This window comes from Coregonus clupeaformis, chromosome 34, assembly GCF_020615455.1.
Source record: "Coregonus clupeaformis isolate EN_2021a chromosome 34, ASM2061545v1, whole genome shotgun sequence".
NCBI classification, from domain to species: domain Eukaryota; kingdom Metazoa; phylum Chordata; class Actinopteri; order Salmoniformes; family Salmonidae; genus Coregonus; species Coregonus clupeaformis.
In genome coordinates, this window is record NC_059225.1 from 28,392,200 (window position 1) to 28,411,877 (window position 19,678).

At 41.8% G+C, this 19,678-nt stretch overlaps 1 protein-coding gene across 2 annotated transcripts in view; it reads right to left on the bottom strand.

The window, feature by feature from the left end:
- Window positions 1–2,217: 2,217 nt before the first annotated feature.
- Window positions 2,218–19,678, bottom strand: part of LOC121549977 (enoyl-CoA delta isomerase 2) — a 30,210-nt gene continuing 12,749 nt past the window's right edge. For both annotated transcript variants that reach the window (XM_041862014.2, XM_041862015.2), the window contains exons 5-10: window positions 12,922–12,991; window positions 6,598–6,700; window positions 6,397–6,517; window positions 5,862–5,951; window positions 5,463–5,606; window positions 2,218–4,021 (exon numbers count right to left, since the gene is read on the bottom strand). In XM_041862014.2, coding sequence (XP_041717948.1) covers window positions 3,866–4,021; window positions 5,463–5,606; window positions 5,862–5,951; window positions 6,397–6,517; window positions 6,598–6,700; window positions 12,922–12,991 — 684 coding nt within the window. In that variant the 3' untranslated portion in view covers window positions 2,218–3,865. The remainder of the gene's footprint in view (window positions 4,022–5,462; window positions 5,607–5,861; window positions 5,952–6,396; window positions 6,518–6,597; window positions 6,701–12,921; window positions 12,992–19,678) is intronic.

Genomic DNA, 19,678 nt, shown 5'->3' on the forward strand with positions numbered 1-19,678 from the left:
AACTACAGTATTTCCACCCCCACCCCCTCCCTCACTCTCACACGGTCCTTGGATGCGCTTCCCTTTCTCTGTTTCCGTTTTACTTCCTCCCCATGGCTGTGCCTCCAGTGTCCGTGGTAACACTAGACATAGGCCTGATTGCCGGTCCCTGTTGGGAGGGTTCATTCATCAGCAGTGTGACGTGCTGTGCTTAACTGCCATCTGTCAAACACAGAGTGGAGTGGGAGAGGATGGAGAAGTCTGTTTGGGTTCGGCTTGCATGCTGTGGCCCCATATAGGCATACAGTCAAATACAGAACTTTTACAAAGTATTGTAGCTGGACCGCCCATGCATATTGGAATGGTTGTGGATCAAGTTTACTGTATATAGAGTACCAGTCAAAAGTTTGGACACATCTACTCATTCAAGGTTTTTTCTTTATTTTTTACTATTTTCTACATTGTAGAATAATAGTGAAGACATCAAAACTATTAAATAACACATGGAATCATGTAGTAACCCAAAAAGTGTTAAACAAATCAAAATATATTTTATATTTGAGATTCTTTAAATAGCCACCCTTTACCTTGACAGCTTTGTAAAAATAAAGAAAAAACCTGGAATGAGTAAGTGTGTCCAAGCTTTTGACTGGTAGTGTACATTACTGACATCCTCAATGAATGGTCACATCTGGTTGTTCACATTTAAATGTCACATGAATAATACTGTATTAGATGGGAGATGGGACACTATAGTGTTAGCTCATTAGGTACAAGTTCTAGCAGACAGAGTTGCAATCAACATCGGATTTCTACTTCTGACACCATGTATTAATAAGGAGACAGGATACCACAGTGTTAGCTTTAGGAACGTGTTTAGCAAGATAAACTGGAAATAGTTACAGAGCATTATGGGTACTGTAGTACATTTCTACAACCACTAACACATCATAGGTCCGTGTTTTTAAAGATAGACAGGTAAATTGTCCTTTTAGCTCCGACAACACTGCAGCTGAGAGAGCGATGCCAATTCAAATCTGAGCTCATCAAGAACTCCTCGTTTTCAATGGAAGTATCAATCAAGTCTGTAAATTCCATCATATAATTACAGAGACACTGAAATGAGTGTGATGGCTAGGATGGCCTCTATTATAGGGTTTTCTCTGTTTTCAGCTTCAGAGGGAAAGGGGGTTTGAGATGAAGCTGTAGTTTTATGTAATATGGGATAGTGTTAGGTTTCATATGTGTTGCTCTCACGAGTCTTGAGTTTATGACGTTGATCTTATGTTTCTATCACTTTGGAACGTTTGAATCAGGCCACAAAAGATAAATAACAAGCTTGAGTTCTCATCCCGTCATAGAGCTGTTTTGTTATGTAAAAGAAAATAGACATTGGTTTCAGAGGCCTCCACTCAGCACTTGTAACGGTAGATTAACTGCTCTACATAAGAGATTTGTCTTTTTTACTCAAAATGAACATGACACAGTCGGATGTCTTTTCGATTCGACTTAATCTCTCAGATGTTGTGGATCTGGAGGGGCCCGCCGGTCGCCTTGCACATTCTACAAGGAAACCACAACAGTCCATTATGCTGGGCCCAACCCACTGAAACGCAGACTATTCAACCGGCGAGGGAGCCGCCATCTGGCTTTTAGCAAAAATGTCTTACCGGCACAATACCTCCACCCCCACTACCCGTCTTCCCATCCTCCTGTCCTTGGGGACACTGGCCGGGTCGCAGCACCAAGAGCGGCATTCAAAATGTAGTGGGTGTGGGCCCCACTCTGTGGCATCACACAGGGAAACATTATCAGTGTTATTGCCCAGCCACTTCTGGAAATGCCAACATTTGGTTGGATGGGTCATCTGAGAGGGCGGTGGGTGAAGCAGCGCTCACTGCCCGGAGAGGAAAGTTGGGAGATAAAGTGTCTAACTTCCTGGACAATGGAGACTGGTATTTCAACGTTTGCCTTTCAGTGACAATGCTAACATGTGCCGCTAATGACTTCCAAGAGCTCTGTGCCGCATCACGGCAGGTGGCAGTTAATGAACAGATCACTGCAAATGTTCCTTCCCTGGCTATGTCTGTCTAGGCTATACATCTCTATATGGACATTTCCTTTTCTATATATCTACTCATTACTTCATTGCTTCTTCAATGTCAGTTCACTGTAGGATTTATAATCTCCTTGGTAGGTTTGTTCAGTGCTGATGAGGTTTGAATATAACCAAATGAGCCAACACCATTATCTTTATTACCACTTATTTATTTGACCAGGCTTGGCTACATTCAAAGCGACTGATTTCACGAAAGGTATGATTTATTGAAAGGGTGGTACAACCTTACAGCCATCATTTGTTTGAATTTCCATTATTCTAAATACCCAAGTTTAGTCTATCATAATTCAAACTGTATGTTTTGTTACACTAGTGTTGTACCCAATTTACTACGTTCCATATCCATTCCGTTCACAACCATTTGACTCTGCAGCCCATAGATAGTAAATATAACCTTTGGGAGCGCTTTATCGCTACAAGTGTTTTGCTTGGCAAAAGCAGGTTGTTATGTACCTGCTATCGGTCAGGGAAAGGTTAAGCAAACCAGGTGTGACACGCAAAGCAGGGCCGCTGTAGAGGTAAGGGACAGCCCAGTGTGGACGATGTGATATATTTTCCCTCTCAGTTGTGTTAGTCTGATACATCATGCAAGAGACAAATGTACTAATCTCTCATGCCTTGAGGTACACTGCATTGGCCTGTCAAACCAAATGCAATGGATAGAGAACCTATGCCATCTAGTGGGGAGGGTGTCAATAAATTAAGTATTGGAATGCGCCTCTGGGGTGCTCTTGGGCCAAAAGGGGTCACTCCAAATGGACAGAAATATTGTCTGTCCCGAATTTAGCTCATTGGACAGATAAGGCACACCTCCCCTTACCCATGAGAAAATGCATACAGGTTTCATTAGATACATTGATTCATATTATATCATTTAGGTATAAACATTCAAACCAAATATATGTATACAATTAGCAAATAAACTTCCATAGTTCATCTTCCAAATGAAAAAGGACAAACTCACATTTCTGGCATGAAGGCTGAAGAGCTGTTGAATATATATATCTTTTTTTTGGTGCAGTACGCCCTCTGTAGGATGCTAAGTGAAAGGGCAGACATCGTACAACCCATCACTATCCTTTTCCCTTCCTCAAATCATTGTCCCTTCGTCACAAAAAGACATTGAAAAACATTTTGATCTAAAATAAATGTATTACTGCAATCAAAACAGATATAGTTGGATGTGTGAAACAATGTCATCATCTCCACAAATCCTTTAGTACATATAGAATACCACGGGACAGTACAAGACACTTCCTCTTGGAAGGTATTCCAAAGCATTTGTTCAGTCCTAAGGCATTTTGGACTAAGGCACTACCCACCTTCAATTTACTATACACACCCCTTGGTAGCTTTAGTCCATGTAAGTTACATTCCTTCACTGGTGTTTCAAAACAGGGAATGCCCAGATATGTTAAATGCAAAACAAACCAGATCAACGGTTAAAAATATACAGAATGGGTTTGTGTGTTACTATTAATATAATTAATTTACAAAACCATCTGATAAAACTGTAGAAAATAAGGCATCTGCTCAAGGCTGGTAAAATGTGGGTCATGCTCATTAGGGCACGCAATGGAATACATTTGTAAATGTTTTGCAATAAAAACAGATTAGCGTTTCTTTTAACACCAGGTAGTGGTAGTCCCTCCCTGTTAATTTTTTTTTCTATTCCGCTTGGTACCTAATGAACACGACTCAGGCTAGGCACTCTGCTCCGTGGGCTCTGTCTGTGGGTCTCTGGAGGAGGAGGGGTGGATCTCTTCCTCACAGCTTAGCCTTAGCCTGGAAGAAGCTCATGATGGCCTGCATGCACTCGTCTGAGAGCCAGCGCTCCACCAGGCGCTCCACCTCCTTGTCGTTGATAGAGTGGAGCCGTTCCTTCTCTGTCCCACGGATCAGCTGCTTGGACAGGGCTAGGGACTAGACAGACAGGAAACAGCAATAGGATGAAAGTAGAGGTACAAAACTGCACTGTCCACAAAATGTGGAAATGTGTCTTTAGTTTCATCATACTTATATATTTGACTGACATAAAATAAAATAAACTTGTTTTGTGTTTTCAAATACAGTGCCCTGTACTCCAGCAATTTGGATGTATGATCAATTGATGTCTGAAGTCCTTTTTTAATGGTATTTTCATGCATAGCAGTTAATTCAATTAGAAATAAAAGCACATTATGTATCTAGTCCACCTTTTTTAGGAAACCATAAGTAGGTTGGTATTTGGTCCCATATCCCGTGCATGCAATAAAGGCATCAAGCCGGCTACTTTATAAACTGTGGATGCATTTAAATTGTGTATTGGTTATGCCTTGCCCAATAGTAAGTGAATGGTACTGCCCAAACGACCGCAATGTCACAGCGGAATCAATGGCTGAATATGAGCTGAAATGGCTGAATATGAGCTGAAATGGCTGGATATGAGCTGAAATGGCTGAATATGAGCTGAAATCTAACTTAGCCTTCATAACATGACAAACAATTATAGGCTCATCTTTTCTACTGTTCTGAAGCAAAACAATCTGTGTTAACCATATTACAACTATAATTTCATTTCCTAGTTGTCTAACTCCCTACCAAATGTGCACATCCTGTAGCCTTGCCACCAGACTATATAGAAATAGTGACGCTTTCCTGTAACATTTTCCCTGCTTATGTTTGTGATTATATAATATTGTGGCCTTGATATACTGCCATATCCTATATTACTGGCACTTCACTAACATTTTGGAATAGTCATTCAAATCACTGCAAACTGTGCTGTCCATCTAATCAGCTGGGACCCTTGAACATTTTTATGAATTTGTGAATGAAATTCAATGTGCAGAATGTGGCTCTGGTCACATAGAAATAGGAAAAGGAGTCCGTCCAGGGAAGCGCAGCCACAGCCAATAACATAATATAGAATGCAAAATTCCTGGAACGTTCAAAAAGGAAGTTATGTAAAATACACAGCACATCTGAAATTAGCCCACCCAACTACCTCATCCCTATATTGTTATTTATTTTGCTCTTTTGCACCCCAGTATCTCTATTTGCACATCTAGCATTCCAGTGTTAATACTAATTGTAATTATTTTGCACTATAGCCTTACCTCCATAACTTGCTACATTTGCACACACTGTATATATATTTTCTGTTGTATTTTTTTACTTTATGTTTTTTTACCCCATATGTAACTCTGTGTTGTTGTTTTTAATCGCACTGCTTTGCTTTATCTTGGCCAGGTCGCAGTTGTAAATGAGAACTTGTTCTCAACTGGCTTACCTGGTTAAATATATATTATTTTTTTATTACACAAAACACACAAACATTTCAAACGTTGTCTGACGTTCAATGTTTGCTGGGGCTTTGACTCACGTTTCTGGGAAGCTTGGCATAGGCCTTCAGTCTGGTGGCCACCTCGGTTTGGAAGCTGCTGTCGGGGAAGACCTCGGTAACCAGGCCCTGGGCACACGCCTGGGCGGCCGTCAATTTCTTGTTGAACAGCAGCATCTCACTGGCCTAGTCACAGACCATGGCAATGTTGTCCATTAGTGTAATTTCATTCAATTCAAACTGCAAGTCAAATACATACTAATAAAGAACAGAAGTAAAATAAATACATTTAAAAATATTTGATCCATATGTGTAACTTTGCCTTTCTCGTCAATCATGCATTGATGTTGGAAATAGGAAAACTGAGTAGAGAGCTGCCTGGGGAAATCCTTCTATGAAATGCATTAGTTGCAGCAAAGGAACAAGGGGGAGTATCCATACCTTTGCATTGCCCATCATTTTGGGGAAGGTGTAGGAGGAGCAGCCCTCTGGGCTCTGTCCCAGCTGGCTGAAGGGGGTGTGGAATGTAGCCTGTCAGGAGGGGGGGGAGAAGCACATTAGGCAGGAACACCCCCAACCGCTTACTGCAGAGTATAGTGAAAAATGGAAGTGGAGAATGCCAATGTGGACCTAGTGGTATGGGTGGTGCACTGGTGGTCACAACACCGTTGCTTATTTGACCTCCACTGAGGTATGCATATAAAACAGGGGTCCCCGATGAAGATCCTGGAGAGCTTTTCATCCAGCCCAGTATCAACAGAAGTTTAAGAAAATCAACTAATCATAGTCTAGTTGTTAGTGCTGGTGGACAGGATCAAAAGCATGGACACCCAATATCTTTCCAGGACTGGAGTTGGATACCCCTAATATAAACCAATGCTAATCTTGTATTATCAACTAACAGACATATATATATAGAGAGACGATATAAATGTGTTCTAAGCCAACACTGAGTGGACATGACAAAGCACCTTACCCTCTCTGTGGCGTAGACCACCTCAAACAGGCCCAATAGAGTGACGGACACGCCCACAGCCGGACCGTTGATCACCGCAATCAGGGGCTTGGGGAAGTCGATGAACGCTTTGACAAACTCCCTGAACACGCACACACACACGTTATGAAAATGCTTATCTCAAAGTAAACTCTTGCCTGCTCCTTTTGGGTAAGTACTTACCTCAGCAACTCGCCTGCATCTTTTGCCATCTGCTGCATCCCGCCCTCAGGGATTTTGGTGAAGTTTGTCAGGTCGTTGCCACTGCAGTAGAAGTCTCCACTACCTTGAGGGGGTGAACAAGAACTGCCACATGAAGCAATTAAGAAGACTGGAACAGGGCAATACAATTTGATTTGCAAGTCACTGCATCACTGTAAAGCCTTAAAGGGGCAATTCAAACAATAAAGTTGGTCACCAGGCCACCGTTTCGGTAAAAATCCAGCTATGAATGCAAAGACTGTCCATCCATGATATCAATTTCCAACATTTAACCATGTTTTAAGGCTATATAGTGTTTGTTTACAATTACATTGTTTACAACTTATTAGTTGAACTAAGCTCATGAGGCATTTCTAAGTTATATTTTTCAAGACTCAATGGCTATATTTAATTAATTTAAAAGTCCAAAAATGTATGTAGCAATCACAGATTGCCCCATTTAAAGGTCTAAAGCAGGGGTGGGGTGTCAAACTCATTCCATGGAGGGCCTAGCATCTGCTGTTTTTTTTGTTTGTTTTTTTCCTTTCAGTTAAGACATAGACAACCATGTGAGGAGGGTTACTTACTAATCAGTGACCTTAATTCATAAGTCAAGTACAAGGTAGGAGAGAAAACCCGCAGACACATGGCCCTCCGTGGAATGAGTTTGACACCTGTGGACTAAAGAAAGAAAAGCCCACACACAGTATGTTGCTCCCACATGCTTGTTTTCATGCACCATAATAAACTGTGTGTAATATACTGTGTTCTGACTTTTCTTTAGTCCTAGTGTTAATTTTTGGCCCAGCAGTGCATACAGTATTCAGACCCCTTGACTTTACACATTTTGTTAAGTTACAGACTTATTCTAAAATGTAATAAAAATTGTTATTTTTCCCTCATCAACCTACACAGAATACCCCATAATAACAAAGCAAAAACAGGTTTGTAGAAATGTTTGCTAATGTATTACAAATAAAAAACAAGACACCTTATTTACATAAGTATTCAGACCCTTTGCTATGAGACTCGAAATTGAGCTCAGGTGCATCCTGTTTCCATTGATCATCCTTGAGATGTTTCTACAACTTGATTGAAGTCCACCTGTGGTAAATTCAATTGATTGGACATGATTTGGAAAGGCACACACCTGTCTATATAAGGTCCCACAGTTGACAGTGCACGTCAGAGCAAAATCCAAGACATGAGGTTAAAGGAATTGTCTGTAGAGCTCAGAGACAGGATTGTGTAGAGGCACAGGTCTGGGGAATGGTACCAAAAAAAAATCTGCAGCATTGAAGGTCCCCAAGAACACAGTGGCCTCCATCATTCTTAAATGGAAGAAGTTTGGAACCACCAAGACTCTTCCTAGAGCTGGCCGCCCAGCCAAACTGAATATCACATTTACATAAGTATTCAGACCCTTTACCTCAGTACTTTGTTGAAGCACCTATGGCAGCGATTACAGCCTCAAGTCTTCTTGGGTATGAAGCTACAAGCTTGGCACACCTGTATTTTGGGAGTTTCTCCCATTTGTCTCTGCAGATCCCCTCAAGCTCGGTCAGGTTGGATTGGGAGCGTTGCTTCACAGCTATTTTCAGGTCTCTCCAGAGATGTTCGATCGGGTTCAAGTCCGGGCTCTGGCTGGGCCAAACAAGGTCATTCGGAGACTTGTCCCGAAGCCACTCTTGCATTGTCTTGGCTTTGTGTTTATGGTTGTTGTCCTGTTGGAAGGTGAATCTTCGCCCCAGTCTGAGGTCCTGAGCGCTCTGGAGCAGGTTTTCATTAAAGATCTCTCTGTACTTTGCTCTTTTCATCATTGCCTCGATCCTGCCTAGTCTCCCAGTCACTGCCGCTGAAAAACATCCCCACAGTATGATGCTGCCACCACTATGCTTCACCGTAGGGATGGTGGCAGGTTTCCTCCAGACGTGACGCTTGGCATTCCGGACAAAGAGAATCTTGTTTCTCATTGTCTAAGAGTCCTTCAGGTGCCTTTTGGCAAACTCCAAGGGGGCTGTCGTGCCTTTCACTGAGGAGTGGCTTCCATCTGGCCACTCTACTATAAAGGCCTGATTGGTGGATTGCTGCAGAGATGGTTGTCCTTTTGGAAGGTTCTTCCATCTCCACAGAGGAACTCTAGAGCTCTGTCAGAGTGACCATTGGGTTCTTGGTCACCTCCCTGACCAAGGCCCTTCTCCCCCAATTGCTCAGGTTGGTCAGAGGCTACTGTGTTCTTGTGGACCATCAATGCTGCAGACATTTTTTGGTACCCTTCCCCAGATCTGTGCCGTGACACAATCCTATCTCGGAGCTCTACGGACAATTCCTTCGACCTCATGGCTTGGTTTTTGCTCAGACATGCACTGTCAACTGTGGGACCTTATATAGACAGGTGTGTGCCTTTCCAAATCATGTCCAATGAATTTAATTTAACACAGGTGGACTTCAATCAAGTTGTAGAAACATCTCAAGGATGATCAATGGAAACAGGATGCACCTGAGCTCAATTTCGAATCTCATAGCAAAGGGTCTGAATACTTATGTAAATAAGGTATTTCTGTTGCTTATTTTAAATAAATTAGCAAAGATCTGTAAAAACCTGTTTTCGCTTTTTCATTATGGGGTATTGTGTGTATATTGCTGAAGATTATGTGGTCCTCTGTAGCTCAGCTGGTAGAGCACGGCGCTTGTAACGCCAAGGTAGTGGGTTCGATCCCCGGGACCACCCATACACAAAAAAATAATAATAATGTATGCACGCATGACTGTAAATCGCTTTGGATAAAAGCGTCTGCTAAATGGCATATTATTATTATTTATTATAAAAATAAAAAAAATCCATTTTAGAATAAGTCTATAACGTACCAAAATGTGGAAAAAGTCAAGGGGTCTGAATACTTTCCGAAGGCACTGTATGTGACCATTTAAACGTAAACTTAAAAAAAAAAATCTAAATGCAATTTTTGCAGAAATGCCTTCTGGAACATGTGAACTGTCATGTGCCTTAATAACAAACTTGTGTGCCATCTGTAAGCATGAATAAAATGGTTAAATTACGAGCCTAGTTGGTTTAGCCATGGAAAAAGACAGCAACCTTCCCGCTAGCCATGATTGGCTGAGATAATGAGTGGGTTGGACATGCCGAGAGATTAGTTCGGATTGGTATGCCATGTAGCATGCTTCTGTCTATAATATAAGCTGGTCAATATGTGTAGGTAATCCTTTCTAACGCGCCTTTTTTGAAATATATCACATACAGTGAGGGAAAGAAGTATTTGATCCCCTGCTGATTTTGTACATTTGCCCACTGACAAAGACATGATCAAAGTCTATCATTTTAATGGTAGGTTTATTTGAATAGTGAGAGACAGAATAACAACAAAAAAATCCAGAAAAACCCATGTCAAAAATGTTATAAATGATTTGCATTTTAATGAGGGAAATAAGTATTTGACCCCTCTGCAAAACATGACTTAGTACTTGGTGACAAAACCCTTGTTGGCAATCACAGAGGTCAGACGTTTCTTGTAGTTGGCCACCAGGTTTGCACACATCTCAGGAGGGATTTTGTCCCACTCCTCTTTGCAGCTCTTCTCCAAGTCATTAAGGTTTCGAGGCTGACGTTTGGCAACTCGAACCTTCAGCTCCCTCCACAGATTTTCTATGGGATTAAGGTCTGGAGACTGGCAAGGCCACTCCAGGACCTTAATGTGCTTCTTCTTGAGCCACTCCTTTGTTGCCTTGGCCGTGTGTTTTGGGTCATTGTCATGCTGGAATTCCCATCCACAACCCATTTTCAATGCCCTGGCTGAGGGAAGGAGGTTCTCACCCAAGATTTGATGGTACATGGCCCCGTCCATCGTCCCTTTGATGCGGTGAAGTTGTCCTGTCCCCTTAGCAGAAAAACACCCCCAAAGCATAACGTTTCCACCTCCATGTTTGATGGTGGGGATGGTGTTCTTGGGGTCATAGGCAGCATTCCTCCACCTCCAAACACGGCGAGTTGAGTTGTTGCCAAAGAGCTCCATTTTGGTCTCAACTGACCACAACACTTTCACCCAGTTCTCCTCTGAATCATTCAGATGTTCATTGGCAAACTTCAGACGGGCCTGTATATGTGCTTTCTTGAGCAGGGGGACCTTGCGGGCGCTGCAGGATTTCAGTCCTTCACGGCGTAGTGTGTTACCAATTGTTTTCTTGGTGACTATGGTCCCAGCTGCCTTGAGATCATTGACAAGATCCTCCCGTGTAGTTCTGGGCTGATTCCTCACCGTTGATCATCATGATCATTGCAACTCCACGAGGTGAGATCTTGCATGGAGCCCCAGGCCGAGGGAGATTGACAGTTATTTTGTGTTTCTTCCATTTGCGAATAATCGCACCAACTGTTGTCACCTTCTCACCAAGCTGCTTGGCGATGGTCTTGTAGCCCATTCCAGCCTTGTGTAGGTCTACAATCTTGTCCCTGACATTCTTGGAGAGCTCTTTGGTCTTGGCCATGGTGGAGAGTTTGGAATCTGATTGATTGATTACTTCTGTGGACAGGTGTCTTTTATACAGGTAACAAGCTGAGATTAGGAGCACTTCCTTTAAGAGTGTGCTCCTAATCTCAGCTCGTTACCTGTATAAAAGACACCTGGGAGCCAGAAATCTTTCTGATTGAGAGGGGGTCAAATACTTATTTCCCTCATTAAAATGCAAATCAATTTATAACATTTTTGACATGCGTTTTTCTGGATTTTTTTGTTGTTATTCTGTCTCTCACTATTCAAATAAACCTACCATTAAAAATATAGACTGATCATTTCTTTGTCAGTGGGCAAACATACAAAATCAGCAGGGGATCAAATACTTTTTTCCCCTCACTGTAGTAGAACTGCATAAGTGTTGCTCTCGACTTTCTGGAGGGCCGAGTTTCGAAATCAGTGGAATTAGAGTATGATAGCTAAGGAGATGGAGAAAATTCTGGCGTTTGATTGCAAATATGCAGATGGAGTCGAAAAGAGAACACACAGAAGGCTGTTGTATAAAACACCCGTCTCCGGATTACATCTTCAAACTAAGGGCAACCATGGCATCTGTGACAGAGAGGGATAAGCTTCCATCCATGTATACGGGTAAGATAGTCTAGCTAGCTACATTTTCAGATATTACAAGTTTCTAATTTTGTTAGAAAGTCGTTTCATTTCATGTTAAAGTTTACTGTTAGCTAGCTAGCTAACGTTAGCTGGCTGGCTAGCTAGCTAACGTTACGTGTATGATCTGTGTAGTAATAGTATTCATATCTCAGAGCCATTTGCATTGCTAGCTATAGCCTAATGTTAGCTAGCTAACATTGAACCTGGTTGGATAGTTACCTGCATATTCATGCAGGGTAGTAACATCATGAGTTGGGATTACGGTTCATTGTTTAGATGGCTAGCTACATAACATGTCTAAACAAAAGACTCCATTATGCAAGTAACTATTTCAATAGAATGTTTATGATGTCACTGCGACAACTGTCGTTAGACGTAGCTAGTATATTCGCTCTGGCAATCTAGTCCGATTTCAGAGCACTCGTCTGAGTGTGCCAGAGCGCAGAATAACTGATGAATTTACAAACGCTCAACACCCGTTGAATATGGCCGGTGTCAGTAAATGTCGGCAAAAAAGCGTAATTAAATTGTTGCCAGCAGCAGTTAGTCACCAACGCTCTGGATAACATGAAAACAGCCTAACCAGCTCTGCTAGGGCAAGTAAAATGGTCAGAGTGAGGTGTTCTCTCATTCATGTCTAGAAGTAGCTAGCAAGCTAACTCAATTTTGTTAGGTCAGAACGCTCGGATCAACCCTACTTTTCGTCCAGAGCGTCCAGTGGGCGCTCTGAACGCTCCGAGAGTGAAACACTCTGAATTTACGAACGCCCAGAGCACATAGCCTCACATGTGAATCCTTAAACGAGATGGGTGGGGCTAAAGCTTAAAAGGGTGTGAACGATGCTGAATGGGTGTAGACAAAGAAGAGCGCTCCAGTAAGTACCAACACATTCAAGGGCCATTTTCTCAAAAGTGAGGTTACAAGTTTATCAACTTTCAAAGCAGAATTACTTTCCCGTTGTTCCTCAACTGTAGTGTATGATATACAATTTTCTACCTCTGAGTCTCTACTTCTATCCAATGTTGAAAAAATAAATACAAATAACACCATTTCAAATATTGCTATATAAGACCGAATCGAGCCGGTCGGTCACATATTCATATCACCGATACTCTCTTTAATGCATTCATTATTTCAATGGGAGGAATAGGTTGGTTGGCTCTACCTGTGATTACAGTAATGACAGAGTCATCTTTGCCAGCTTCCTCCAGCGCTTTGATGATCTCGTTGTACATCTGGATAGAAGGAGGAAAACAATAGAATTGAAGAACTGGATGATTACTGGATATTTGGGATGTGCATAGGCAGTTTGTAATGTCTGCTAAATGGCATATTATTTTTTATTATTATTTTTTTTTCACTATTACAAGGCATTTCCACATTTAAAAAACCATACCACAACATGTATTACACTTTGCCTTAGGACACAGGACTATGTATTTACATGGTGGTTAAATAGGAAGGTAGACATGGTTCCACATAGTTATGTAGTACTTATCTACAAAATATGTTTACTGTTACTGCCCTGACAAAAATGAATTTGTTGCGGCAAACTTCCTGCAAGTTTGAGGCAAATTTGCTGCAAACTAAATAGTGTGCCACAAAATGTTGCCAGAAGTTTGAAAATGTTTGCCACTGGTGAATCTGCGGCAAACCTTTGGCAACAATATTTATTGCCACTAGTGGCAAACAGTTTACCAGAAGCCATTTATGGTAGACGCGAGTTCCAAGACCAGTAACCGTTGATGACCAGTCAGTGGGAGAAGAAAAATCTGTTGGAAAATGGAAACTAAGCTATCTAGCTACTTAACGAAGTTGTCCGGTGAGTGTCTAACTTAATTAAACTTCCTAATATACTTTAAAATTATGTTTGCTAATTGATGCCTAGTTAGCAATGTTATGCTTTATGGGATATAGTGAAACACATTTTGTTATCAGTTTCAATCCGTCAGTGCCACTGACTGGCTAGCGCTTAGCTAGCTAACATTAGCTATCATATTTTTGCACAATTAATGTGATAGCTAGCTATCGAACTAATGATTTGGCTAAAAAAATTTAGGTGAATACGTTGCTGTCTTTTAATAACAATATGCATTTCAATATGCTAGTGTCACAGTTCAGTAACATGTTAGCTAGCACAACAGCTAAGGTAGCAACAATATTAGCTGATTTGACAAAGCGAAACTTCACTTTTGCAGATGGATACCCTTCCCCTAACCGTGGTGTTGGAAGAGGATGCATCAACACCCTTTGAGTGAAAATGAGTGTATGGACTTCAAACTTGATAAGGTATGCAAACGCATGTATTATCATAAATGTAGCCTACCGGTATACATTCCTTCTTTATAACAATTAGATCTTTCATTGCTTTAAACTAGTAGCTAGCTCATCTCATGTGTTGTTCCTTCTTTCTTTCTTTCTAGAAGCAATCAAGACAGATTGAAGCCTTCAATCAAACTAAGGAAAGAGAAATGTGTGCACCAGGTCAAGGTTTCTTGCATGGCTTTGAGATGTAAGTTAACTATAATTCATTTTAGAAAAATATACACCCGAGTGAGGAAAAAGAGCCATCTAGTAGACAACTTGCTCTTACATTATGGAGTCCCCAGTCTATATTGAAGATCATAATTAGTTGATGAGTTTCAATCAATTTTGTTAAGGCTTGGCTGATGAAAACTTTTGTATATTGTGGCTCTATACAAACAGTTGGCCACACATTTAAAAGGTAGATTTAGTAGGCCTAAGTCCCAATTTATGCTAGCTACATTGTTTGTTTATATAGCATTTATACAAGGCAGAGACATTTTCTTGCTGAAAAATATATACACTACATGACCAAAAGTATGAGGACACTAGGGCTGTTACGGTGACCGGCGGTCACGAGTCATGACGGCAGTCAAATTCCACGTGACCGTTTAGTCACGGTAATTAGCCTTCTCCAAGCTCTGATGCTGCGGTTGGTCATTAGTAGCCTACCAAACAAGTGCTTGTCAAATTGTGAATGAGAGACTAATGAAGTGTGTACAACCTGCGCAAAAAACAAAGCAGAGCTCATGCCTTTCATGCGACTTGTTTCAGCCTTAGAATGTATAAAAAATCTAAACTATATAGGCCAACACTTGTATCACAACTAAAGTTACAGAAATAACTCTAAATTAAGCATATAGGAGTACCTGTTTCTTTGTTAACAGCTCAACACAGAATAGCCGCACGTGTGCACTCCCTCAAATCCTTTGGAGAAAATATAGTTGAATAAAATAGAAAATATGTTCCATTTTATTCTTCACACTATAAAATAATGCCACGGAATTCTAAGCAAATCTTGTCTGCTAAATGAACTAGTTTAGCCCACAGCCATATGGCATAGCCAGATCAGGACCTAACATAAGGACAACGCAGAGTTTGCTATTATGTTCTTCTGAAATAGACTACATATTCTTCATATCCTGTTTTTTTTTTTTAGACCTGTCTAAAATAAATAATGGATTTATTGTGATGGAGTAGGCTATATTACACGGATTTATTCGACTTTTTAAAATGTAGATGTTCCAAAAGGTCTGCATCAGTGGCTTGTAGGCTATGCGTGGAAGCCAGGAGATTCTAAATGTGTTTGTTAATTAACGGTCAATTACCATGAGACCGGCAGTTATTTGCTTGACAATCACCGGCTGGCAAAATTTCATGACCGCCACAGCCTTAGTGGACACCTGCTCGTCGAACATGTTATTCCAAAATTATGGGCATAAATATGGAGTTTGTCCCCCCTTGACTGCTATAAATGCCTTCACTCTTCTGGGAAGGCTTTCCAATAGATGTTGGAACATTGCTGCGGGGACTTGCTTCCATTCAGCCACAAGAGCATTAGTTAGGTCGGGCACTGATGTTGGGCGATTAGGCCTGGCTCGCAGTCGGCATTCCAATTCTTCCCAAAAGGTGTTCGATGGGGTTGAGGTCAGGGCTCTGTGCAGGCCAGTCAAGTTCTTCCACACCGATCTCAACAAACCATTTCTGTATGGACCTTGCTTTGTGCACGGGGGCATTGTCATGCTGAAACAGGAAAGGGCCTTCCCCAAACTGTTGCCACAAAGTTGGAAGCACAGAATCGTCTAGAATGTCATTGTATGCTATAGCGCTAAGATTTCCCTTCACTGGAACTAAGGGGCCTAGCCCTAACCATGAAAAACAGACCCAGACCATTATTCCTCCTCCACCAAACTTTACAGTTGGTACAATGCATTCGGGCAGGTAGCGTTCTCCTGGCATCCACCAAACCCAGATTTGTCCGTCGGACTGCCAGATGGTGAAGCGTGATTTATCACTCCAGAGAACGCGTTTCCACTGCTCCAGAGTCCAATGTCGGCAAGCTTTACATCACTCCAGCTGACGCTTGGCATTGCGCATGGTGATCTTAGGCTTGTGAAGCTCCCGACGAACAGTTATTGTGCTGATGTTGCTTCCAGAGGCAGTTTAGAACTCGTAGTGAGTTTTGCAACCGAGGACAGGCAATTTTACGCTCTACACGCTTCAGCGGTCCCGTTCTTTGAGCTTGTGTGGCCTACCACTTCGCGGCTGAGACGTTGTTGCTCCTAGACGTTTCCACTTCACAAAAACAGCACTTACAGTTGACCAGGGCAGCTCAACTGACTTGTTGGAAAGGTGGCATCCCATGACGGTACCACATTAAAAGTCACTGAGCTCTTCAATAAGGCCATTCTACTGCCAATGTTTGTCTATGGATATTGCATGGCTGTGTGCTTGATTTTGTATAATTCCATATGTGATTTCAGCAACGGGTGTGGCTGAAATAGCCGAATCCACTAATTTGAAGGGGTGTCCACATACAGTACCAGTCAAAAGTTTGGACACAACTACTCATTGAAGGGTTTCTTATTTTTACTATTTTCTACATTGTAGAATAATAGTGATGACATCAAAAACTATGAAATAACACATATGGAATTATGTAGTAACCAAAAAAGTGTTAAACAATTCAAAATATATTTTATATTTGAGATTCTTCAAATAGCCACCCTTTGCCTTGATGACAGCTTTGCACACTCTTGGCATTCTCTCAACCAGCTTCATGAGGTAGTCACCTGGAACACATTTCAATTAACAGGTGTGCCTTGTTAAAAGTTAATTCCTGGATGCGTTCTTAATTCGTTTGAGCCAATCAGTTGGGTTGTGACAAGGTAGGGGTGGTATACAGAAGATAGCCCTATTTGGTAAAAGACCAAGTCCATATTATGGCAAGAACAGATCAAATAAGCAAAGAGAAACGACAATCCATCATTACTTTAAGACGAAGGTCAGTCAATCTGGAAAATGTCAAGAACTTTAAAAGTTTATTCAAGTGCAGTCGCAAAAACCATCAAGCGCTATGATGAAACTGGCTCTCATGAGGACTGCCACAGGAAAGGAAGACCCAGTTACCTCTGCTGCAGAGGATAATTTCCTTAGAGTTAACTGCACCTTCGATTGCAGCCCAAAAACATGCTTCAGAGTTCAAGTCACAGACACATCTCAACATCAACTGTTCAGAGGAGACTGCGTGAATCAGACGTTGATGGTCGAATTGCTGCAAATAAACCACTACTAAAGGACACCAATGAGAAGAAGAGACTTGCTTGGGCCAAGAAACACGAGCAATGGACATTAGACTGGTGGAAATCTGTCCTTTGGTCTGATGAGTCCAAATTTGAGATTATTGGTTCCAACCGCTGTGTCTTTGTGAGACGCAGAGTAGGTGAATGGATGATCTCCGCATGTGTGGTTCCCACCGTGAAGCATGGAGGATCAAATCAAATTTTAATTGTCACCTGCGCCGAATATAACAGGCGTACACCTTACAGTGAAATCTTACTTACAAGCCCTTAACCAACAATGCAGTTTTAAGAAAGAACACCCCTCCCCCAAAAAATAAAATAATACAAGATAAAAGTAACAAATAATTAAAGAGCAGCAGTAAAATAACAATAGGCTATATACAGGGGGTACCGGTACCGAGTCAATGTGCGGGGGCACCGGTTAGTCGAGGTAATATGTACAGTCGTGGTCAAACGTTTTCAGAATGACACAAATACTAATTTTCACAAAGTCTGCTGCCTCAGTTTTGATGATGGCAATTTGCATATACTCCAGAATGTCATGAAGAGTGATAAGATGAAATGCAATTAATTGCCCTCTTTGCCATGAAAATGAACTTAATCCCAAAAAAACATTTCCACTGCATTTCAGCCCTGCCACAAAAGGACCAGCTGCCATCATGTCAGTGATTCTCTCGTTAACACAGGTGAGTGTTGACGAGGACAAGGCTGGAGATCACTCTGTCATGCTGATTGAGTTAGAATAACAGACTAGAAGCTTTAAAAGGAGGGTGGTGCTTGAAATCACTGTTCTTCCTCTGTTAACCATGGTTACCTGCAAGGAAACACGTGCCGTCATCATTGCTTTGCACAAAAAGGGCTTCACAGGCAAGGATATTGCTGCTAGTAAGATTGCACCTAAATCAACCATTTATCGGATCATCAAGAACGTCAAGGACAGAGGTTCAATTGTTGTGAAGAAGGCGTCAGGGCACCCAAGAAAGTCCAGCAAGCGCCAGGACCGTCTCCTAAAGTTGATTCAGCTGCGGGACCGGGGCACCACCAGTGCAGAGCTTGCTCAGGAATGGCAGCAGGCAGGTGTGAGTGGATCTGCACGCAGAGTGAGGCGAAGGCTTTTGGAGGATGGCCTGGTGTCAAGAAGGGCAGCGAGGAAGCCACTTCTCTCCAGGAAAAACATCAGGGACAGACTGATATTCTGCAAAAGGTACAGGGATTGGACTGCTGAGGACTGGGGTAAAGTCATTTTCTCTGATGAATCCCCTTTCCGATTGTTTGGGGCATCTGGAAATCACCTTGAAGACAAGGTGAGCGCTACCATCAGTCCTGTGTCATGCCAACAGTAAAGCATCCTGATACCATTCATGTGTGGGGTTGCTTCTCAGCCAAGGGAGTGGGCTCACTCACAATTCTGCCTCAGAACACAGCCATGAATAAAGGATGGTACCAACACATCCTCCGAGAGCAACTTCTCCCAACCATCCAAGAACAGTTTGGTGACGACCAATGCCTTTTCCAGCATGATGGAGCACCTTGCCATAAGGCAAAAGTGATAACTAAGTGGCTCTGGGAACAAAACATCAAAATTTTGGGTCCATGGCCAGGAAACTCCCCAGACCTTAATCCCATTGAGAACTTGTGGTCGATCCTCAAGAGGCGAGTGGACAAACAAATACCCACAAATTCTGACAAACTCCAAGCATTGATTATGCAAGATTGGGCTGCCATCAGTCAGGATGTGGCCCAGTAGTTAATTGACAGCATGCCAGGGCGGATTAGAGAGGTCTTGAAAAAGAAGGGTCAACACTGCAAATATTGACTCTTTGCATAAACTTAATGTAATTGTCAATAAAAGCCTTTGACACTTATGGAATGCTTGTAATTATACTTCAGTATACCATAGTAACATCTGACAAAAGTTTATCATAACACTGAAGCAGCGAACTTTGTGAAGACCAATACTTGTGTCATTCTCAAAACTTTTGACCACAACTATATTTTCCAAATGCACTGTACATAAACACATTGACTACAAAAGGAAAACCAGCCACGTCACTGACACCGACGTCTCGCTTCCAGACAAGCTAAACACCTTCTTCGCCCGCTTTGAGGATAACACAGTGCCACCGACGAGGCCCACTACCAAGGACTGTGGCCTCTCCTTCTCTGTGGCCGACAGGAGTAAGACTGTTAGAGCCGATTTGGGCATATTTTGTATAAAAGACTGAACATACTGAGCTCCATGTACATTTGTGTAAATATATTAAATATTAATGTATATGATGAAATATTAGGTACGTACCTTTATGATTTATTTAC